The 25,117-nt window shown below is 39.1% G+C and overlaps 1 protein-coding gene across 15 annotated transcripts in view; it reads right to left on the minus strand.

The window, feature by feature from the left end:
• Positions 1–12,467: 12,467 nt before the first annotated feature.
• The window catches only part of NRXN2 (neurexin 2), a 900,728-nt gene continuing 888,078 nt past the window's right edge, over positions 12,468–25,117 (minus strand). For 8 of the 15 annotated variants that reach the window (XM_073578432.1, XM_073578444.1, XM_073578430.1 and 5 more), the window contains one exon: positions 12,468–16,845. In XM_073578432.1, the coding sequence (XP_073434533.1) occupies positions 15,956–16,845 (890 nt within the window). In that variant the 3' untranslated portion in view covers positions 12,468–15,955. The remainder of the gene's footprint in view (positions 16,846–25,117) is intronic. The other 7 variants (XM_073578443.1, XM_073578436.1, XM_073578438.1 and 4 more) reach the window with 1 other exon arrangement.

Genomic DNA, 25,117 nt, shown 5'->3' on the forward strand with positions numbered 1-25,117 from the left:
GGGGAGTTGGTGCCTTTGCCAATTCCGGATAGACCATGGACACATTTGTCCATGGATTTTATCACAAATCTTCCTCCTTGCAGGGGCAACTCGGTGATATGGGTGGTGGTGGATAGGTTTTCAAAACAAGTCCACTTTGTACCTCTCCCCGCGTTACCATCTCCTGAAACCCTGGCCCGTTTATTTATTCAGTATATAATTCAGTTGCATGGAGTGCCTATGAATGTGGTGTCAGACATAGGGGTACAGTTTGTGGCCAGGTTCTGGAGGGATTTTTGCAAAAAGCTGGGGACTTCGTTGTCCTTCTCCTCTGCCTATCACCTAGAGTCTAATGGACAGACTGAGCGCACGAACCAATCAGTGGAGCAGATTCTGAGATGCTTGGCCTCTTCCAGGCAGGAGGACTGGTGTGAGGTATTGCCCATGGCAGAGTTTGCATTCAACGGTCGTGTGAGCCAATCCACTGGGAAATCTCCCTTTCAGATCAACTATGGGTTTAACCCACATTTTGGAGAGTTTTCCCGCATGGATTCAGGTTGTCCTGGTACTGACGATACGACACAACATCTTAGAATTCTTTGGAGGGAGGTTCAGAGGAATATTTCCAAGGCCCAGGAAAACTATAAGCGGTTTGCTGACAGGAGGAGGGGCCCAGGTCCAGCATTTGCAGTAGGGGAGAAGCTGTGGCTATCCACCCGCAATATCAAGCTTAAGATACCATCTATAAAGCTGGGCCCCAAGTTTATTGGCCCATACAAAGTTGTGGAGGTTGCTAACCCAGTAGCCTACCGACTTCAGCTGCCCACCTCCTTTAAAATTTCTGATGTCTTCCACAGGTCCCTGTTAAAGCCTTTGGGGACTGTGAGAGAGGATTCCTCATCCAATGCTCCACCAGTGCTGGTAGAGGGGCAGCTGGAGTATGAAGTAGGGCACGTTGTTGACTCCCGGTGGGTGCGCCGGAGACTCCAGTATCTGATACACTGGAAGGGGTACTCTCTGGAGGATCAGTCATGGGTTCCGGCCACTTCGGTGCATGCCAATCGTCTGGTGCGGGCTTTCCACGCCAGATACCCAGACAGGCCTGGGGGTCCGGTGGCCCCCCGATAAGAAGGGGGTACTTTCATGGTTTGAACAGTGTTCTTGCCCTGCACTCACAGGGTTAAGTGTACATGGCTTCTTTCTGGATCTGGGAGGGGTATTTATACTCACTCTTTACCAGGGTTCTCTGTCAGCTATACTGTTGTTCTGATTGTGTGTCTGACCCCCCTGGTGTGCGTGTGCACTGCATTGCTTGTTTGCTTCCCATGTATGACCTGGTCTGTCCCCTCACTCTGTACTCTCTCTCGTTTTGGTATTATTTTCTTTTCCGGTTCTGACCTCCTGGCTTGGCTATCGTTACCCCGGTAAAGTTTGTCCCTATTGCACCATCTATTGCCCGTTCTGGTTTTCTGATCTATTGCTACATCCTGAATATCCATTCTGCCTAACCCTTTGGTACTGTCGTGCTATCTTGTGCTTTGACCCTGGCTTGATCTGGTTTCTGTCTCTGTCAATGCCCCTTGGTAACATTGTCCTGTAGTTGCCTTTCTAGGAGTTTTCCTCAGCTCTCTGGAGTTTAGACCACACCCTCAGCAGTCACATGCTTCAGGTCCTGTGAGCCTGGAGCATGCATCGTCACCACTGCTGCCCCATTCCACAGGTATCTTTGTGCACAGTTTTGTACTCAGGACACGCGTACTGGCTCAGTGAGCAGGTGCAGTGCAGTGTTCCTGACAATTTTCTTATGCTGTATTTCTGATGATGAATGTTGTGCTGTATTGATGTACCATTGTTTTTTTCTGTTATTGTATTCATTTACTGATGGTGATTCTGGGGGCTCTGTGTATTGATATTTATTTTGGTGCTGTGTTCATGTACTGATGATAGTTGAATTGCTATTAGTGATGAGCAAACGTGCTCGGATAATGTGTTATCTGAGCATGCTCGGATGTTATCGGAGTATCTTGGATGTGCTTGAATAATATTTTGAGCCCCCACGGCTGTTAGAAAGCCACAAACATGCGGGGATTGCCTGTATGTTAGACAATCCTCATGTGTTGCGGCTGTCGAAGAGCCTCAAAACATGGAGCCACAGGGACTCAAACATATTATTCCAGCACGCCCAAGATACTTGGATAACAGTCGAGCATTCTCGGATAATTCGTTATCCGAGCATGTTCGCTCATCACTAATTACTATAGTTATGTACTGAATAATGTTATTTCTCTGATGGTGTTTTTTTTGCTTAAATACATACCGATATTGGTTACCGAGGACAGCGCTGTTGTTTTATTCTTATGCTGATGATGGTTTTGTTGCTGTATTTATGTACTGATTATGGTCATGATGCTGTATTCTGGTACAGATAATATATGAGAAAAAAAAAAAGGTCCCATACAACAATTTTTCAAAATTACCAAGATAATTTTATTAGAATGTGACAGGAATACAGGAAAAAGGTGGTAAAAGAGTGAATTCTGACCAGAATTAGCACATGAGCAAAGAAACAAAGGGTACACCATAGGTAATGGACATGGGGATATAAGTAATTATGTCAAACCCTAGTACAAAAGTAATTATTCAACTTTATCCCAAAATGATATGCAGCAGCCAGTCCATTTAGCCGAAACGTACGTCGGGGAGGGTACTCCTAGGTGGACTCATACTTCTGACCAGTCTAAGAGGTAATATTAGGCAATGAATTCATTTGGTTGACTATGTTATTTATCCTCACTGGTGGCAGGTTCCACCATATGTGAGGGCTATAATTGTTTTTTAGCCTATACACCTGGACTGGCTGCTGCATATAATTTTGGGATAAAGTTGAATAATTACTTTTGTACTAGGGTTTGACATAATTACTTATATCCCCATGTCCATTACCTATGGTGTACCCTTTGTTTCTTTGCTCATGTGCTAATTATGGTCAGAATTGACTTTTTTACCACCTTTTTCCTGTATTCCTGTCACATTCTAATAAAATTATCTTGGTAATTTTGAAAAATTGTTGTATGGGACCTTTTTTCGTTTTTTTTCTCATATATTGTCTATATTTGCAATTGTCCTATGATGTCCACAGTAATACCCATTCATGTAATGATACACTTATATGCTTTTATTTTATTTATAGAAATGGGGTGTTTTTTCATGAAATTATTATGGATTTTGGTACAGATGGTGAGTTTGCTGTTAAACTTGTACACTGGTGATTTTTATGATGCAATATTCATGTACTGGTATTGTTTCTGGTGCTTAATGAATTTACTTATGTTCACTCTGATGTTCTGGTACTGAATTCATGTTCTAATGGTTTTGGTGATGTATTAATATTGTTCACAGTGATTCTATGTACTAATGAAAAATATTCAGGATTGAGAGTCCTCAGTGGTTGATACCTTTTAATGGCTAACTAAAAAGATGGTAACACATTGCAAGCTTTCCAGACTACTCAGGTCTCTTCATCAGGCATAGACTAACACAAAATCTGAAGAGTCACATATTTATTAGTCTATGCCTGCTGAAGAGACCTGAGTAGTCTGGAAAGCTTGCAATGTGTTACCATCTTTTCAGTTAGCCATTAAATGGTATCAACCACTGAGGACTCTCAATTCTGAATATTTTTCTATCTACTGGCTAACACGGTACAAAGATATATATCTTTCCTGTATCATCTATGTACTAATGTGATTCTGGTGCTTTATTCAGGTACTTGTATTGATTTAGGTGCTATATTCATGTAATGATGGTGGTCGTGGTGATGTATTCATGTACTGATGATGAATCTGGTGCTTTATTCATGTGGTGATATAGTGATTGTGATTTCCGTGCTGCACTTCTATATAGATTTCTTTAGCTGTATTCATGTACTGATGATGGTTCTTGTGCTGTATTCATGTACTGATGATGGTTCTGGTGCTGTATTCATGTACTGATGATAATTCTAATTCTCTACAGATTGAGCAAATGGTGTAGGTAGAATTGTGTATCATCTACATCTTTGTAGCAGAGTGAGTCTCAATTTATTGTAGACTTCCTCCACCGCAATGAGGCGATAAACGAAAATCCAATACAATTCTAGGAAGAATAGAACACTTTACAAATTATAATATAAAATAAGTCTGCAGGAGGTTGGCGTGCCAAAGGAACCTGCAGTTGAGTAAAGTATTTTACTTTTTCCTCTCCATCATGGCAAATCAGCAAACAAATCTGCTCCAAAAGCCAATGAATTTGTTGAAGATTTGCCACCACTAAGGTCTCTGCGATTTATTTCAGAACAGCTTTGGAAGTTGTCTTCAACAATTTTGCCTGCGTGAACACACACTAAGGGTATGTGCACACGCTGCGGATTCTGCTGTGGTTCCGCAGCGGATTTGGCCGCTGCGGGTCCGCAGCAGGTTTTGCTGCGGTGAACAGTACCATTATTCCCTATGGGAATAAAAAAACGCAGTGTAGACGGTGCGGACTTTTCCACGCGGTTTTTCTGCGGTTTTGAAACCGCAGAAAGAATTGACATGTCAATTCTTTCTGCGGAATCCGCAGTGGTTTGCTATCTCCTCCATTGAGGAGATGAAAAACCGCAGGGCAAAACCGCAGAGCAATCCGCAGGTAAAACCGCAGGTCTTTTGACCTGCGGATTTACCTGCGGATTTTACAAAATCCGCGCAGCCAAATCCGCACCCCATTCCGCAGCGTGTGCACATACCCTAAGACCATTAGTTAAAGGGGTTGTGCACTTTTACTTTCAGATTAACTTTTACTGTACCGAGTTAGTCCTATAAGGCTATGTGCACACGTTGCATATTTTTGGGCAGAGTTTTCTGCACAAAAACTGTATCTCCTGGCAGAAACCGCAGGGGGGTAGTTTTGAGGTTTCTGCGCGTTTTTTTTCGCAGCATGTGCACAGCAAGTCTGCGGTTCCCATAGACTTCCATTGTAGGTGCACTACACAGCGGATTTGAGGCAATTCCGCGCGGCACAAACCGCGGCGGAACAGCAATTAAATCCGCAACGTGTGCACACAGCCTTATGGTTTTGTCATGCTACCAGAGATTATACACCACTAGATAATATCCCAGTACTAGTGTATTCTACTTCCAATATATGGAATAATTCGCTTTTTTTCCTGATCATTTCTAGCTTTCTAATTCTACAGTCAGCCTTTGTGCATCTACAGTTGTAAATGTTGCATATATGTTAGTATGCTTTGACTTTGCAGATCGAGTAGCAAGCATAACCCTGTGCTCCATTTCTTATGCATGTGTATCCAGCCTCAAGACTCAATATGATGCTTCAATAAGAACTTTGCAGTACAGACTTCCTGCTGTCTGCTAGGTCCAAAATACTGAACTGAAGGATTTTTTTTTTTAGCATTTTTCTTTATTAGTGCTCAGAGATTTATACTGTAGCTCCAAATCCTCTGAGTAGTCAGTCCTACAGTTAAATAATAAAATCCTGGCTTCCAGCAGCCATCACTTATAGAATAGAAGCTTACTGCATATACTTTACATTTGCATCAATACCGAGTGGCAGAAAAACAAAACAAAAGTATGTTAAGAAATTCATTGTCACGGAATATTGATATAAATTTGATAGTGTTAAAGAGGACACGTCGCTAGATCAAAAGTGGCCCGTTATGGCCCTTATTTTATTCCCGCTGCTCCTACCAGTAATGTGATTTTATAACTTCACCAATCAGTTCCAAAATAACGGACCTATTTACATTGCGCATCTTTTTTTATGGTCTTCACCAAGGGGACACAGCTCGCACAATTCTTTGGTATTGGATCCTTTGAAGCGTCTTACCGACGCGAAACAGCCATTGTCGTCCGCTGGTGTACCGGCTTCCCTGCATCCATGTACTCACTACTCTGAATAAAGAAGAACTGTTTTAGTTCTTCACGAAGTGCCACCTTTTAGTTTTCTTTGGCATGGATCCTCAAAAAATGACCTATTGTTTAAATCAGGTTTTTGTTTTGTTTTTTTTAAATTTACACTTTTTTTTTCTTGCACATCACAATCTGTAATAAAGTCGAAATTCTGCAATTTTCACGCTGGCCACTGGGGCTTTTTTTTTTTTTTAAGACTTTTTTGATTGTTTCAGGAAACAACATGTGTACATAGCCACAATGAATAGAACCTAACTTTATGTTTTGGGAAAAGAGGGGGAACAGGATGATCTATGACATCACCTGTGATGGATCCTGTATTATGAGCTTTTGTTTAAAGGTATCATTATAACCTTGACTCCGATGATAAGGAGCCTGATGAAAAAATGTCATGAAAAGATGGGAAGTATGATGCTAAAAAAAAGCTCAAGTGGCCAGTGTAAAAATTGCAAGATTGCTCATTTTTAAATCGTGATATTAAAAACAAATTAAACATTTAAACAAAGATCTTTAAACAATGCAAGTAATACAAATATATGATTTAAATGCTATATGGACCAAAATTATGTTTCTTCAACAGAAATTGCCATACTGCAGACTTGAATAACACCACAAAATCCAATGTGAATTCCGCACAAAAATAAAATGCAGAATATAAAATGAGATTAAATTAACTCATCCACTATTTTGGCAAAGTAAAATCTAATATTATTTCTAGAAATTCCCCACAAAATACATGACTTACGAGCTAGCCTAAAGGGGACACTGCTAGGTTTTTTTTGCATAAAAAAATTGCTTTACTTTGCTGAGTTATGTTTTCAACCTTGCAAGGACTTTTTTTTTTCAATCCTTGTCCTTACTATACATGATGTATTAATGTGGTTGCGTTAAAAGGAATCTGTCAGCAGGTTTTTGCTGTGTAATCCGTGGGCAGCATTAGATGGGGTCTGAGACACAAATTTCAGGGATGTGTCACGTTTTTGGCTGTGTGCTATTGTTTCTATACAAGGAGTGTTATTATCAGCAGGAGATTATCACTGCAGGACTAAAACTCACTTGAGCACTGGTCTGACCACGCCCTCTCCTCTGATAAGCAGCTCACTCTCAATAGTCAACAGTGGGCGGGGTTAGCTTTTGAGCTCTGCTTCATGCTACATCTAAAAACTCTGATTGTGTTACAACTGCTGCACTCAGTAAACTAAGTGATACAATGCCGAAACCAGGGTCTCTATTCCTACATTATGCTGCTCTCAGATGAGGTATCAAAACCTATTAACAGATTGTCTTTAATAATTCGTAAGGGTTTTTTTGGGTAAAACATATTTTTGACCTACTCATAAGATTGGTCATCAATATGAGATCGGTGGGTGTCTGACACCGACAACTGACATCCCCACAGATTAACTGTTATTTGCTACTAAGGCAAAGCGCAGCTTCATTTAATGTGTTTTGGCTATGACTGGCTACTACAAAACAGTTCCTAGCCTTTTGATATGAGCTGTTCTCCAGTACCCGGTAGCGTCTGCTACACAGTGAATGGAGCTGCACTTCGCAGCTACATTCAAAGTGTTTACATCTGGTTGCTCCTGGAGCTTTTCGATGGGGGGTGCTTCGTGTCGGAGTCCCACCTATTTAATGTTGATGACCTATGCCATCAGTATGTTTTGCCCAGACATCCCCTTTAATTACATAGCATTTTTTTTAAGGGAAAATTCCTCTGAAATTTTGTATGCAGTGATTTGAGTCAGAATCAGACGTATACTTCTCCCTCCTTCCGAATCTAAGTCTTTCCTTTTATATTTTACATTCCTTTTAAATCCGCTACTACAAGAAAAACTGCTGCCACCCTAAAGCGCTCATGCTTTCTGCTACGTTTTGCCACATTCCATTCCAAATTCTGACAGTCATAGCTCTCAGACTCTGACGACAGATAATTTGCAGTCACATTCTGACCTCCAAGTGTCAGAAATGTCACACCGCAAACTCGTCGTCTTCGCTCCTGGCAAATGTAAAAAGCACGGCAACCCATCAGAACATGTCTCTCTCTAAGTGTCTATACAGGCGCATCTCTTCCCGTCTTCTCCTTGTCTTTGTATTTGTGCTTTAATAACAACATAATAATATCACCGAGAGATAAGCCGCATAGCAAACAATACACATGCTGCGAATAAGCTGTTGCTACAGCAACAACAATAATATACACACCGTACCGGTGTTGAGATAATGTGGGTCTTGATAACACTAGTGAGTTTGGTTTTTTTATTTCCCCTACCAAAAAAGTATGGTACAGCTTCTCATGAGAAATGTAGAAAAACAGAAATTGGCTGGGTTTTCTATAAAACTACAGCAAAAGCCATCAAATGTAATAATTCCTATTACTTAAAGGGATTCTGTCAGTAGGATCAACCCTCCTAAGCCATCTATATGAGCATGAAGGTCATAGAAAGCTGAATAAAATGATACCTTGATATCTGCGATCCAATGTCCTATTCCTGAGAAATGCACGTTTTTCCTAATATGTAAATTATCTGTTAAGATCTATGGGCGGGACATAGATCTGCCCGAGAATCTGCCTCCAGAGATTATTTTAACTGACAGGAGGCATTACCAGGGTTAGACATGTAGATCAGGGGCACAGAGTGTCAGTCATTACATGTCTCACACTAAACGCCCTCATTTATTTTAAATAAGGTTTTGGAGGCAGATTATTCGGGAGATCTATGTCCTGCCCATAGATCTTAACAGTTCATTTACATATTAATAAAAATGTGGATTTCTCTGGAATAATATATCGGATCACATATATCAAGTTATCATCTTATCCAAATTTCTATGATGTCCAAGCCCATATGGACTGTTTAAAAGAGTTGATCTCACAGACAGATGCCCTCTACATGTAAACTGTTCTTTCCCTCTATCCGATGCTATTTTATAGTTTTTATCCCAAATACAAAGACTTAAACCTGTATATAAGCATCATAATATTCAAGTTCTTGGATGAAGCAAAAGTGGGAGTGACTTTTTGTGGAAGTATGGCAGAACAGGTGCGCTGCTTACCTCTCCCGCAATCCGAAGTGGGTTTTCCAATGCTTTTTTTTTTAATATTCAGCATGGCAATGGGATATTTATAAAATAAAGAAATAACTATTATTTACCACTAAATTCTCCATCAGTGGTACTCGCTACAGGTAATAGATATGATGACAACCCATCCATAAGTCACTGATTAACTGGAGGTCAGGGGACAGGTCTACGTCAGCCACCTGACCAGTGCGGCCGATCAGTGATTTCAGTGGTTGAATGGAGCATATGAGGTTTTGAGTGGTAAATAACACGTTTTTTTTTTTTGTAACGATCCCAGCGATGTGTTAAATTTGAAAAGGTTGTGAAAAACCCACTACAGATCCCATCACTGATATAACTCGAAGCTCTTGGGCCTCCAACTATCAAAGGTCTAGTAGTAGTGGTCTTCTCATATGGATCAAAGAGACCTTTTGGGGATTCCTAGGCTCCTTGTGTGACTGCAACACGTGTATGCCCTGGATCCCAGTAGACGTTGATGTAATTTAGTGAGATGCAGGGTGAGGGACAAAGGAGCTTACCACGCTGAGAATGTGTAGCTGGAAGATTTGGTCCGAAGTTCTTCCTGAGGGTGCCATTTCCATGGGTGATCACAGGAAGGTAGGAAAAAAATGGGGAAAGATTCCGGCACAATCATCCAGGGATAAAATAAATTCTTTATTCAAGCCTAGTTAAAACATTAAAAGGCGAGGCCTCGTTCCTATGTTTTAACTACGTTAGAATAAAGAATTTATTTTATCCCTGGAAGGTTGTGCCGGAATCTTTCTCATTTTTTTTTGTCTACCATCCATTGATGTAATTTACTGGTTATTCTATAAGGCCTCTTTCACACTTCAGTTTTTTTTGTGTCAGTTAAAATCCACCAAAATGGCGGAAAGCGGATTCGTTGCTAACTGATGTGAACGGATGCCACCGGACCTTTTTTTGACGGATCCGATGAATGAAGAATTTTAAAGGAACCGCAGCCCGGGGAGAGAGAGAATTTTTTCTTCCAGCAGCCAGAACAGACTTTAGGGTTAAATTTCCGGCTGAGTGAAGACTTTCGGGCATGCGCAGTGTGAAGTGCGGATCCTGCAGGACAAAAAAACGTTACATGCTCCGTTCGGGCATGTCGGCAGACGGCAAAATTTTGACGGATGCGCAAAAAAATGGATCCAACGGATGGCCATCCGTCAAGATCCACCAGTAATGCAACTCAATGGGAAAAAAAACCGATCCGCCAAACAAAATGGCGGATCCGTTTTTTTTTGCAAAATGGCGGACCTTGACTGATGGACAAAAACTGGTGTGTGAAACAGGCCTTACACAGTAGATCAGAGTGTGGAGAAAGGGAAAGAGCATTTACAGTCTCAACTTCTTGTGTACATGGTTTTCTTATTTTGCATAATTCCTTCACTCCCCTCTGGAGCTTCTTCTTCAGGATGGCAAACCGTATTGTTGTTTGGTGTCCATCGTAGTGGTTCATACGCAGAGAAGCCAGGCTGTGGTTATTCTCACATTTACCTTCACTTCTGTAACTGGCGTGGTGGTTTGGAGGAAAACTTGTGCTGCCGGGGTGAGAAATCACTGGCACATATATAAATAAATGTGTGTGAAACATTTTAGATTGTGTAGCGATCACCCACATGGTGTTATGGGTAATATGGCAGCTTCGGTAGAATCAAATGCCGATTTACCTATTTAAAAACCAAAGCAGTGTAACCATTATCTGGCCTTACCCGATCTGTTCTTTCATAGATGTCCGCCATCATTTCACAATATATTTAATACAGTTCAATATTTATTCTTTTTTCTATACATACAAAACTGTAGAGTATACCGTATATATCTATATATATTTTATTAAATCAGATCGATCACCAGATTTCACAATAGAAACCGCATAGAACATTAAATAGATCTTAGACCTGATGAGGCCACTATACTTACTTAGAAATTTACATTTCAGAATGGCACTATATTTATGATAGTAAGATGAGTATTTTATAACTCAAATTAAATAATTAGATGGGTCATGAGTCCAAATTTGTTCAGTCTCTGACCACCCAGCCCAGGGTCGGACTGGCCGACAGGAGGATAGAAAAATCCTCCGGTAGGCCCCTGTGAAGGAGTGCTAATGAGTAGTGCTATTACACTTGATCACAATTTGCAGATAAAGGTGTCATCCAATCATTCACTAAACAATCTAGATAAATTATTATATAGATGCATAAGTATATCTGCGTACTAGGGTCAGGTCGTTTTTGCATGTAGCTGAACAGTGGGTCCCAAGAACCAATGTTACTGGTGGGCCTTTGCCAACCCAGTCCAACACTAACCTAGCCTGATTGTCAGCTGCAGCTTGTACTGAGCAGGGTGAGATTTCAGCAGTAGGAGGGACACTGAGGAGCTAGGTGTGTAGAAATTCAGCTGCAGCAGTTAGGTGGGAGTGGTGCAGGACACTGAGGAGCTTAACATTAAGCTCAGCAGGTGGTGACTGAATGTAAACTTTGAGAAGTACACCAGCCTCTCCAGGTCTACGATCTCTATTTACAAAAGTATATTAATAGTTTATATAGTGAAATCTGGTAACAAATCTGATTTTAGTATTGCGCAGAAGCTTGTGTTAATCTTCAGTTGAGCATATCACATGATAAGCTTGAAGGCATTTTTGCTTTCCAGTCAAATCTCTATAAGACCTGGATGACATTTTTGAGACAAAGTCAGGAATAGATTTAAAGGGAATCTGTCGGCAGGTTTTTGCCATACAGTTGAAATACAGATTTCAGTGATGTGTCATTTATTAAACTGTGTTGCTATTTATGTACAATGATGGTTTTATTACCATGGCATTATCATTACCCTGACTAGTTGCCTCATGCCAATTTGTCCAACCACACCCCTTCATTTGATAAGTAGCTCACTGTCTATAAACAATGTACATACAGAGCCTGGTGTGTTGGGCGGGATTAGCTTTCTCAGCTTTGCTTCATGCTACATCTAAGGAGTGTGAGTGTGTCACAACTGCTGCACCCAGTACACAAAGTGATACATCGTTGGAATCCGGGTCTCTTTTTCTATATTATGCTGCTGTCAGGGGAGGTATCAAAAAGCTGGGGACAGATTCCCTTCAAGAGGAATGAGAAAAATAAGAAAGGACTTGCACAATTTGACTTTGGCTAAAAAAACTGACTACGTGCATTGCCTTCTGTAGCCAATTTAAGTTAAAAATGGCCTCACGCTCATTTTAAAGAAAGAAACTGATAAAATATATTTTAACATGCTGCAAATTTTGCCCAACTGAGAATTATTTCCATTTTGCTAAATGATTTTTTTTTTCCAGAGGCAAGCAGCACCTGATTTCTTTTGCAAACCTCAATTCAGAGAGATTGGACAGTTGCGAGTGAATCTTCTGAACTCTAGCCTTAAAATAAGTTTTCCTTGCACATCACATTTTCGATAAACATACAAAACATTTCGATAGTCATTATACAATCTGTTTAATTGTAAATAATACAATTTTTAAAGTGCACCTTTAATAGTGGAATCGTTGTAAGATGTATTCATATACTGTTCTTCACAGGCTTTAAGAGACAATATTAAACCGAGCTTTTCCCTTAGTCATACCATTATAATTGATTTTTCCCCCCGAGAACTGCGTAAGCTGCACTTCTTCAATATATAATCTGTAATATAGTTTCCTTTATCCACCTGAGTGTTGTAAAAACATAGAAACGTGGAACAGATAGGGTACAGTCACACGTAGCACATTTCCGAAACTGCAAATCAGTTCCATTCATCTAAGAGTCATTGCTTCTGCATCGTGCATATTGATTACAGTAAGCCACATTCCGATTTAATGGGAAATTTCGAGGTTTTCAGGGATTTCTGAAACACACCTGCCACATGTGAATATATCCTTAGCTGAAAAAAAAAGACTAAGATCCATTACTTCTGCCTATTTTTGTCTTGTTTCGCCATCGAGGTTCCTTCTCCGCCATTCTTGCCTTGCGTCTTCAGACAGAAGGCTGCTACGAAGGAATCCTATGTATGTATCATACTTCTATTACACTAGGTTTGACCACATTTTCTTTTTTTTCAAAACTGGGATCAAACATTGAATTCACCGTTTGATCCCGTTTTGCTATTGGCTTAAGAAAAACGTAACGTTAAACTTCCATGTAAAGTCTTCGACAGTGTATTTGTAGGTGAGTTTCCGCCATCGATGTTGACCATGTTTTTATCTCTAGTTTGTCGTCTGCAGATCAGCTCAGGACTAATTTTTTTTTTTTATAATTTTCAGCAGACAATGTAGCTTATTTTATCTCCAATGAAAGAGGTTTTAAGCTTTAATCATCAAGTTAATGGGAAACTTCAGAGGTGCAAGAAAAAAAACAACACGGGAATCCGATCCCTGCTCAAGGGCTACTGCGCCATTGGTGTCCATCGGAACAAAAGCAACTCCGCAACAACTAGCAGTATTCTGACCATTGTTACCAACCATCCTGAAATTCCAGAACAGTCTGTAAAAATAGACCACTTTTTTTTTTACCTTGTCCGTAAAAAGAAAAATTGAGGGGTCCCTGATTTTTTTTTTTTTAAGCTGATACATTTTACACTTTGCAATGAAGAAAAATCTCTTCTTATAAAGATTATGGGCTGTAGATATGTATCACTTATAATCGTGATTTCTTATGCTTTTACAATGTGTCTCAAAAAAAAGAAAATAATCACAGCCAATATTTTTTGCAAAGGCTATCCACAAAAATTAAAAAATCAAGTTAGCAACCCTACCACCGATTGACTGGCTGGTCAAAGGAGTAGTGGTTGGCAAATCATTGCTTCCTATCCAGTGGGGACCAATGGAGCAGCCGTTCTGGAGTTGGAAGCGGATTCAAGTGCTTTCATTCTTTTTTTTCTTTTTTCACCAAGGTAGATTCCAAAATATAGCGGAAAACCACTTTTAAGTTACAAACAATATGATCTTCACATGTGAACAGTTCTTTACCGGTGCCTACGGGACAGAGCGTATGGCTCTGGCCATTGTACATACTGCAAAAATGTTGCGAGGGAAGACTATCAGTTTGATTTTACTTCTAACATGAAGAATAAATTAAAGGGGTATTCCAGTATATAAAATCTGACTTGTATTGAAAGTGGTGCAAAGTAAACATCTTGAATATGTAATATTCTTTTCAATTACCACTTACTGGCCCAGAATAGGATGATAATAAGTCACTGTAATGGGTTACGACCTGTAGTTCCAATGTTTGCTGGTCGAGCATGCTCAGTTTCAGTCCTAGCAAATAAAGGCGGGGCTCTTTGGGAACTGATATGAGAGGGTTCAGCTGTGAGGGAGCCAAATATGAAATGCCCAACAAGGTGGAGACTTGCTCGTCAATGGCGAGAGGAATACAGAGGAAGGTGAGAAGTCTAAAATGATTGCAAGAAATAGATAATGGGGACGGTAGGTGATTATATATGTTTTTGAAATAGTATTAGTTTTGTACTGTGTATAACGACTTTCCAAACTTATTTAAAGTTTATCGTAAAAACAACGGAATACCCATTTAATAAATTACTATCTACGGTAATCTAATTTTAAATGATATGTAATGCATCATATTATTTGTAACCTTTATCGGGAGGTAAAATGAAAAATTGCTCTTTACTACTAAACACCTCAGTACTTAATGCTAATTTAGTCTGCAATTTGATAAAATACATATCCACCCTAAATTTAGTGCTAATTGTATGCTTAATACACAAGTGCAAAGTATGACCCAAATTGAATGTAGAGAACAGTGGAAGGATAACTCCGAAGAATAGACTGTACCTCTCCATGAAAATGTCAACACTCTTATACAAGGCCGTAACATTTGCTTTATTGATATTCTGATACTCTCTTTGCCCCAGTTGCCCAAAACCCCTTATTACAAGTCCATTTTATTTCAAAGGGGTATGTGGAGAAAGCCTGGGGTGATAAAATGGGTTTTTGATCTCTTGAGGGGGGTGTGGGGCAGTAGATTAAGTCCACGAAGAAGTCAAACGCACGGCTCAGCGTTCAAAAAACCAAGACAACACCACACAAACCAGAATAGAAATAACCTTGATCTTTAGGAGGGCATAGAGGAATTTGAAGGGCAATGAGGATAAGGGAGGGGAGAGCATAACCAAGGCCAGTCCTTTTAGCCCTCTTCCATTTTTTTTTCAATGAGTCTTTGTCTCTAAAACTGGTTTTCTCAACACTCTACCATCCTCTCCCCTCAATGGCTCCATGTTATCAAAGGATTATAGTTGATTATTATTGACCATCTCTCCTAGTTTCAGCATGTTTGTCCATGAAAGGAGATCTCCATTCTACGTTTCCTTTCTCAGTTCTACCATAGTTTGACAGGAACCAAGTTTTTTGGGTCTTTTTATTATTTTTTTTTTCAGGAGTTGCCAACATAAAGCTCAGTGAATCTTGGCTTTTTTTCCCTTTAAAACAGGAGAAGGAAGATATGAGCAGGAATGAGCAAGAGATGGGTTTCCTCTTTAAGGTTAAAGTAAAAAGTTTGGTTGAAAGATTGGACACAGGATTGTTTCATCAGATGGACAGATCATGGTCAATTAATAGAAGACTGGTTGGTGTTCATCCACCGGTAGATGATTTCGATAAACAGTGGATATGTCCATGAATGTATCTTGGTTACTGTAGATACAGTACAGTAGATTGGCTAATTTGACATTCAAATGGCTGACCAAAGGTTAATGTCTGGATAACCCTTGATTGGGTTTTAACAGTTGGCAGTTGTTTAAGCATTTGAATAGTTGATTAAGGTGACAGCCAACTGTTGACCTGGGGCTTAGTCACTTTTGCTTAGTCAATGATTGGTCACAGCATGGGGTCAGTCTGGTATCTCCATTAAATGGCTGGTTAGATGTTTCCCAACCATACTCCCACATTTGGGAGAGTCCATTCTATACTTTCACACATAATACTCCTTGTCCTTATTTTTCTTACTCTTACCAACTGTTTTAGTGGCAGGCGCTGTCTTTTCTTTCACCACAGCACCATTACTTTGCGCTGAATTGCTGATGTAGTTCCGGGTTTGGTCCACCTGGTAGGACCCTTCATCCCTGTTTCTGTACTTGTACATGGCGTAGAGGAGAATGAGGATGCAAAGAGCAGCTGCAGCCACGATTCCCACAACCATTCCTGTTGTGCTGCTGGACTCCCTGATAACTTCCACTGCTCCAGGGGCCCCTTTTTCCCCTGACCCTGTAGGATTTGCTGTAGGGAAATTATGGAAATTAGGGGAAGAAGTTATAGGTGGAAACCTCTGTTTGTTCAACTTATCCAGTTGGAAAGAGGTAGGGATATGGGGATATTGGTCTATATTGGGTTTTGGGAGTTCCCTGTTATTCATTTTGCCGGCCGGGATGTTCCGGACAAGGTCTGGGGATGTGGTGGAGGTGAGAAGGTCATAAGGAGAGGAGGTTGAACCTCCTGCCCTTGTATTTGGCCGAGAACCTGGAGGTCTCCGTGCTGCACTATCTGGTCTGGATAGCAAGGTTCTATCAGTTACCAATGGAAAACTGGTATAAAAGTCCTCGTCATCAGTAGGAGGGAAACTTGATTCAAATACCTCCCCTGAGGCATAACCAGAGACCTCTATCCCCTCCTCGCAATCACTATCCTCTTGCTCAGAAGGGCATGGTGGCCTCAAGTTGGAAGGAACACTCAAGGAATCTTTGGTGGTGTCCAGTGTGAGGACAGTTCGGTAGGTGGGGGGAGGAGGTACAAAGGGGGACCGGGTAGCAATGGGAGGGGTATCTAAGGAATCTTCGGTTATTATGGGTAATATTAACTCCCCTCCTGTAAACAAGACAAAAAAACAGAGAAAACAGCAAAGAATATTGTGTGAGTAAAAACCTCAGAATATAAACATACAGTCAACACAATGCTATCTGCTAACTCAACTCCCTTCTATTTCTAAAACTACTAGATGACGATAGAATAACCCAGAACTGCTCTACCATACAACGTTCACTATCTATTAAACATCTTGAGCTATCATTATGTTGAATACAGCTAATGAAAGACTGAATAGTAACTATTTAAAAGCTCAGTTCCTTATCTTCCCTTTTTACGAGTAATAATCACTTTTAGTATATCATAATTTTCTTCTATTTCCTGTGCCATTTTTCCCTCACTCAGCTTTAATTTTTTTTTTTTTAATCCTAAAAATATACATATATCTATATAAATATATCTTTACAACCATAAATGTCTCCTTCTATAAGTGGAGAAATACATAGCCTTATGACTCAACAAACCCAGTAATTTATATCAATAGGCGAAAAAGCTTAAACTATTTTATTACATTCATCTCTATCGTTTCAAAATGTGAAATTCTTCATAAATTTGTTTTTCCTAAATTATGTAAAACTGTGTGGTTCCACAAAAAATCCCACACAATTCCATCCTCTTCTTATGTTTATTTGTGCCAAATTCTTTTATCTTATAATTTTATTATATTTGTAATGTCTACTTTTCTTTCCATAACTTTCCATTTTTCCAATATATAATTTTTTCAGATTTTTTTTTCTAATTTTTTACTCTTATATATTCTTCTACAGTAGTTTTTTCTTAAATTCTTTCATAAAAGCCCTATCTTTGAATTCTAAATAGAACACAACTTGCTTTCCTAATATACCTCCCACCGTTTAAAGTTTAACAGTTCTTCCCAATTAGCTACCAAAAAATACTGTTTATTTCAGCTGCTCTGTGCTCATCAAATAAAATTGATTCAGAATATTTAGACAACTTACATCAAACAATTGGCCACATGTGATTTTAGCATGAAGACAAAAAAAAAATTACAAAAGAAACTGTGAAACCTCTGGGTAAAAAAAAACACTTTTCTTGTTTAATTTACTTTACTGTTTCACGGTCACTTTATATTTTAAAATTTTCATTTGTTACCAAACATCATGTCTAAAATAAGATTTTTTTTTTAATAATTGATTTTAAATGTTTTAGGCCTAGCATAGCTTAGTGAGCGTACCTCTATAAGATATGCTGACCTGTGAAAGACTTTTAAAAAAAAAAAATTGTTATGACCATGAACAATCAAATTATATAGAGATTATGTTACAAAAATGAAAAGAAAAATTAAAAGCAAAGCAAAAAAATAAAAATAAAAGGAATCTATTGAAAAGGGGTAAGGGAGACAGAAACACCCCATTAAATAAAGTGGGCCTTTAATACAAAAAACATCTTTTTTCTGTTGTATAACAATTACAGAACATTTCATTAAACTTCAATAATGTTCTAAAGTATTCAGCTCTGGTTATTTCTTTAAACTCATATTTCACTTACCCACCCTCTATCTCCAAACCCTTTCCCTTTGTAATTAAACTAAAGTTTTTCAAAAACTTTTCCCTTAGTAACTAAACTAGCTAAAGTTTTCCAAACAAAAAAGAAAACTTTAAACTGGAAATAAAGCCTCCATTCCGTCTACTCTAATAAATCTGCAGAAATAAGTATGTTTAGACTGGTTGGGCCGATTTTACTTCAAATCCACAAGCCAAGGCTTGCAACTGCAGCTATTTAAGCCACAGGGGTCACTTACTAAGAATCTGCTGTACAAAATGCATCCATGGTTAGTCATACCATATTGTAATTATATATAAAGTGTTTTATATATAAACTACTTCCATAGGGAAAATGTAATATATTGTTTTGTATAACTAAAGGTAACACTTCAAATATATAACTACTAACTGAACACAAATCCTTTTTACTCCCAAATTATTGGTTGCAAAAAGCTCTTCTACAATCAATTGCTGGCGGTGTAAGCAGAAAACATAAAATTACTTTTAAGGTTTCAGTTTAAAGGGAATGTGTCATCAGAAAATGGCATATTGTTTAAATCAAGTTTGCAGGTTTTAAATTTTTCTCTTTTTATTTTTCATATCGCTATATTGGAAAAGAAATTCAATTTTTACAGTGGCTTATAGTCCTAATATTAGACTCATACTTCAGACTAACTCAGACCGTGCTAAATTGTTTTGAAGTATTTTTATGAGCATGCTCTCATCAGGGCAAAGGCCATATAAGTAGAGATGGTGTAAATCGATTCTCAGGACCTGATCCAGCAGTCAAGTCAGTAGTTTGTTCAAAAGATATGCCCCCTCAGTGTTAAAAAAAAAAGTGGCCTATAAGCAAATTGTCCTTTCAACTAACTAGGCGTCAAGCACATAACTTTTTGTGGCGTTTTCTTTTTCTCCTCTGTGATTCAGGCCAATTAAAATATGGCTGTGTTCTAGAAGGGAAGAAGCAAATTTGCCAACAGAGAAGTCCACAGTTGGAGCCTTGTACAGCGTGTTCTCACTCCACACTTGCTGCATCCCTTCCTGCTATTGGAGCTCCAAAGCAAAAGAGCAGCAGCGCTGGAGAGCAGGAGCACAAGGGAAAAGCAACATACTTCATCGCGTCTTAGACAGTCAGATTCAAGACTGACTCTTAAGTAGAGATGAGCGAATTTGTTCAGATTTTGTACCCGGAATCTGATTTTGACATATTTGAGCTATATTCTGTAATTTCTATTCCTATTGACTCTAATGACGTTCGGCTGTGTTTGACGAATATTGCAAAAACAATATTCGATTGCGATCGTATTTGGAACCGAATCTAAGCAAATTCGCTCATCTCTACTCTTCATCACTGCTGCTCTTTTGTGCTCCAGTGCTCTGATAGCGGGAAGGGACACTGCAACTGTGGAGTTCTCAGCATGGTCACATGAGAGCAATCTTGGTGGGCAATTGCTTTTGTCCCTCTATGACATGGCGGTGTTCTGATTGGCCAATGCCATAGAGAAGAAAAAGCAAATGCCCACATAAGTTCTGCAGAACAGACAATTCACATATTGGGAGCTCTTTATTACTGGGGGGCATAAGTTTGAAATGAAACGGCACAAAAGATATAAGAAAAACTGTTCCAGAATCAGTTGATCAGCACAAATTGGAGGAGGTACTGAATTTAAATATAAATCCAGCGAAAGGTTCTCTTTAGTCAAACGCTGTATCTCCCTGAGCTGTATCCGAGCCATCTCATTCACCTAACCAGTATCATGCTCTCTACCGATGAGTGGCAAACCCCCCAAAACACTGCTGTCTGCACACTGTTGTCAATAGGGCACAGTTTACGCTGGTATGAAAAACTTTGGATATTGCTATGTGCTGCTACATTACATATACTACTATGAAGTTACTATTGAATATGTATAGTGATATAATATGCAGTTGTATATAGTGCTGTGCTGTTGATTCTTTTGTATCTGAATACAGGACATCTGCAGTCATGAAAGAAATCAAGTAACCGTCTATGCATTTTATGGTTTTACGTATCGGGACATAATAAAAAATGTATGGTAGACCTCGTCATTATATATTTAACAAAAATTAAGCCAACACGCAGAAGAAGTGTGCAGAAAGTTAAGTGCGCCTCATGGCCATGAATCAATAGGTTGTAAAAACCACCTTTCACAGCAATATCTTGAAGTGATCTTTTTCTGTATGACTTGATCCAAGTCGCTTACTTCATTCTGGAGAAATTTTAGTCAACTCTTAGTTAAAACATTGATTATAGAGGAGAGGACCTTTCTCTGTATTTTTTAAAAAGAAATGTAAACAGAGTGCCTCATTCAGTTGGCATTGCTCCCCTGATTCTTGGACTGTTTTTCTTTTTATTCTGCTCTCTTCCATTCCAAAGTTATGCCCCCTGGGAAATAAAGAAGTAAAGTTTCCCTTCAACCAACAGAGCGTATAGCACAGAACTTCTCTGTGGGTGTTTGATTGGCCAGCATCACGGGAGAAAAAGACCAAAGCACATCCATGCCCACAAAAAAGTTCTGCAGTATAAACCCAGTTAGTCAAAGGGAAAATTTGCATCAACATTACCAAGGGACATAACTTTGGAACGTAGGAAAGAAGAAAAAGTATAACTGTTCCAGAATCGGTGACACAACACCAATTGGAGAAGGCACGCAGTAGTGATGAGTGATTGTGCTCTGACAAGGTGTTATCCAACAAAGTCATTATGGTCAAGTTATGGCGTTATGGTCAAGTACCCGAGGCTGGGCAATTGCTGAATGTGTTGCGGCTGTCTGACAGCCATGAGACATGCAGCAGTGGGGACTCAAACATACTTTTCGAGCACGTCGAAGACACTCAGCACCCAGGCATGCTCGGATAACACCTTGTCAGAGCACGTTCGCTCATCAATAGTACTCAGTTTAAATTTAAAAAAATTAGTTAAAGGTTCATTGAGGATTGTGGGCATTCATTTATGGTTTGTTTGAGGCATTCATGGCATTTCAGTTGGGTTGAGGTCACGACTTTGACTTTCATTCTTTTCTTTTTCAGTCATTATGATGTATATTTTGCCGGTATATTCCAGATGATTGTCCTATTTCCGCCAAATTGTTATCTTTTGGATAGATAGCCTCACAATTGACTATAGAATACTATAGCATAGACTACAATGTGCCCAGGTCCTATGGCTGACAAATAAGCCAAATTGTCTCCCCTTAACCACTGTGCTTGTCAGTTGATATGAGGTGTTTGTGCTAACATGCTTTGTTTGCTTATTTTCTGCAAAATATGGCACAATACATATATTATGGCCAAACGCTTCACATTAGCTTCATTTGTCTAAAGGACATTTTTCCAGACATCTTTGTTCAGATGTAAGTTTGCAAACGTTAGCCATGTTGTCATGTTCATTTTTTTTAGAATGAAGGGGCTTCCTCCTGTTACCCTTTATTGTAAATCATACTTGTTCAGTCATTTTAAAATTGGACTCATGAACTTGAACATTTAACAAGCTGAATGAAGCCTTTAGAGTCTGAGCTATAGCTCTTGGGATTTTTGAATTACTCTGAGATTTGCACAATCTGACCTCGGTGTGAATTTGCTGAAATGTCCACCCCTGGATAAATTGTAAACTTTCTTGAACATTTTCCATTTGTAAATAATCTTTCTCAATGTAGAAGGATGGACTCCAAATTGTATGAAAATGGTCTTATGACCCTTCCTAGATTGATGGACAGAAGAAACAATGGTTCCTCTAAGATCATTACTGATGTCTTAGCTTCTTGGCATTGTGTTGGCACACACCTGAATGCTCGAGCCCAACACACTGCCTAAACTTCTGCTACTATAGAGGTGGTCACACTTTGTGATCAATAATTAATCAAGGGCATTTATTAACGGCACCTAGCTGCTATGTACCCTGTTTATTCCAATGAAGGAACTAAAGGAGTACTTCATTTGTCACTCATTGCCTCTACATTTTGGCCTAGACTTGAATAATTATTGACAAGGTGTAATTTGTCATATACTGTTGTTATTCTTTTTTTTTATTATGTCTTGATACATAAAACCATAGAATAGAAGACACAGTTTTTCTCATGACTGTTTAATCTGCACAGTTAAAAAAATTTTTTTCTAACTTTCTACAGTCTTTTCACGATTTGCCAAGGGCATGTCTATGATTTTGGACTAATGTTCTTGCTGCTCTTAAAGGGTATCCAATTCTTCCTATTCTGTTCTTTGTGAATATATGGCATCGTCCCTTTAATATTGCTTTGTATTCTCACTCATCTGCCTTCGTCAAAATGTGAAGACTCTTCCATGGTATCGTGAACCATGCTGCTGTTCTCTTACATGGCAATCATAGTATAGTTTTAATTAAGTGCCTTTCAACAAGTCAAATTAGTTATATTCTCTACATAAATTGCTCTTATTCTTCTGTGATAACGTCATTTTTTGCAGATAGAACCTAGAGTATGTTTTGGTTCGGTTGACGTCCACTACCCTACAAAACCGCCGCTATAATATCACACCGGTAACTGACAATATTTAAGGATTTCCCATGAACACTACTCTTCACCTGTAGGCAGTACATGAACTGTAGGTGATGGCCGTGATCCTAAAATTCTGTATCAAAGATTAGATGGGAAGAGTTTGGAAACGGGCCCCATTTTGTTGGAAACTACATCTGCTACTGAAAACTTGATGGGGATAAGAAACTATCATCGTGAGTTTTTTCAATAACTGTCATTTGACTTAGAAATTTCAATCCTATTTTATGCTATAGAGATATCTATGGAGACGTTTTTAAATTTAATGTATTTTGGGCTGAAGATAGATTTTGCCATTTGTTTCATTAAAGGGAACCGGTCATTAGATTCATGTTGACCAAACCGCGGACAGCATAAATTATAGCCTGGCTCCACGATTGCAGCCAAGTATATATTTCTCTAACAAGCTTTGGTATTTTTACATAAGCTATATACTTTAAAAGATCCTAGTCCAACTCCACCCTTGGCCGCCTCTTCCCAGCGCCGCTGTAGATAATTGACATGTCTCTCACTATGGAAAAGACCTGGCAATCACCTCTTGCAATTTGGGCAGAATGAATGACATCACGTTTAGTTTCAAAAATTGTAGCACCTTTTAGCTTCTACGGGTCCTTTTTTTTGCCCCTGCACATTGCTTGGCTGCAGAATGAGTTATCATACAATCCAGTTGTGAGCTAGTGCTGATGGAGAATTTGTAAATCGTATATCCGTCTTTTTCTAAACTCCTCTCGCCTGATATTTGATCACAGACCACATCAAAGTTGACCTTTTGATATGGTCATAAATCAACTTGAGAAACAAAGAGGCTGTAAAAGCTAAAGGGTGCAAAACTTTTAATTAATCCCAAATGCAAAAATTATTTTTACTATAAAATACATGATTTTTTTTTTTAAAAATACCTATTTTAAAATATTTGACATATTAAATATTGTTATTACGCTAATTACACTAACTATCACGTGAAACAACGTACTCACAATTTTGAATTTGTATTCACAAGACCATTTACCTCTTTATACCTTAAAATGATGTCTGTCAGCGCATAATCAGTGGTGAAACTAAGCACATCACCTTGTAGGAATATTTGCTTTAAGAAAAATTGTGCTTTTATGTTGGCTGTGTGCACTCTGGGCGTGGCCAAGCAGTTTGGTGCTCCTTCCCACCTACATGTCTTCCAGCCATTTTTCCTCTTGTACACACCGGAGACAGCACAGTCTTTACTGAGATCTCACGAAGGCTGGGTTCACTCAACAGTATTTTCTCTCATTGGAGCTAATCGGTCTTATGATGCTAATCACACTCTAATCAGATTGATCAGAATTTGATCCTAGTGATAACTGATTTTCTTGGATGCAGAGAAGATGGGGAAAAAAAGTCTCCATGTTCTCCATTCTGACTGTTCGTAAAAATCGGACCACACTCCGAAGTCAGATTTTATTTTTGATGGACCCATTGACTTGCATGGCTGAAGTCGGGAATGCTGTGATTTTTTTGTTCTTTGGACAGACTCGTTCCAACATGTGCTGGGCCCCATAGAATAAAATTGGTTTGAGTGTGATCCGATGTTTTGTTGGATTGGACGCTGACCGAAAATGCGGTGGTCAGCACGAACCTGAATGCTCCGACTGTCAGCGTCCCGGTGAATGTGAAGAATGTAACGTTGGCAAACTTAAGGATACAGACTGTTCTGTGTTTGCACAAAATCTTAGAGGAAACATAGCAGGTTACTTTGAGGCAGGCGCTGCCAACCAGTGATAACGGGTGCGGAGATAGCTGGAAGACATATAGGTAAGAAGCTGCACCAAATCATAGCGCATGCGTGAGATTTCAATGAAGACCATGCGAAGAAGTGAAGTGGAAGGCAAAGATGCCTGAAGTACAGGTGGAAATGGGCACTAAACTGCTTGGCCATGACCAGGGTGCACATGGCCAATAACTAACATATTGTAATAAAGGATGATTTTTTGCAATTAAACAGCAAAAATATGATTTTTCTTAGGGCACATTCCCCTACAAGGCGCTTTCCTTAGATTGAACACTGATTATGCGCGCATTTTAAGCAAGTACACATGTTAAAATGGAGTAGCATACTTTATGTAGTATACCTATCACATAGGCTCTCTGAATTCCTCTTCAATTAGCTAGCTGCCTTTGCGTTTTCTGTAAATTTAAGAAACCCCTCCTGATATCCTTATTAAATTGATCTGTTTGCTGCCTTGC

This window comes from Dendrobates tinctorius, unplaced genomic scaffold (assembly GCF_039654945.1).
Source record: "Dendrobates tinctorius isolate UK_male_01 unplaced genomic scaffold, ASM3965494v1 ptg000059l, whole genome shotgun sequence".
Taxonomy (NCBI): Eukaryota; Metazoa; Chordata; class Amphibia; order Anura; family Dendrobatidae; genus Dendrobates; species Dendrobates tinctorius.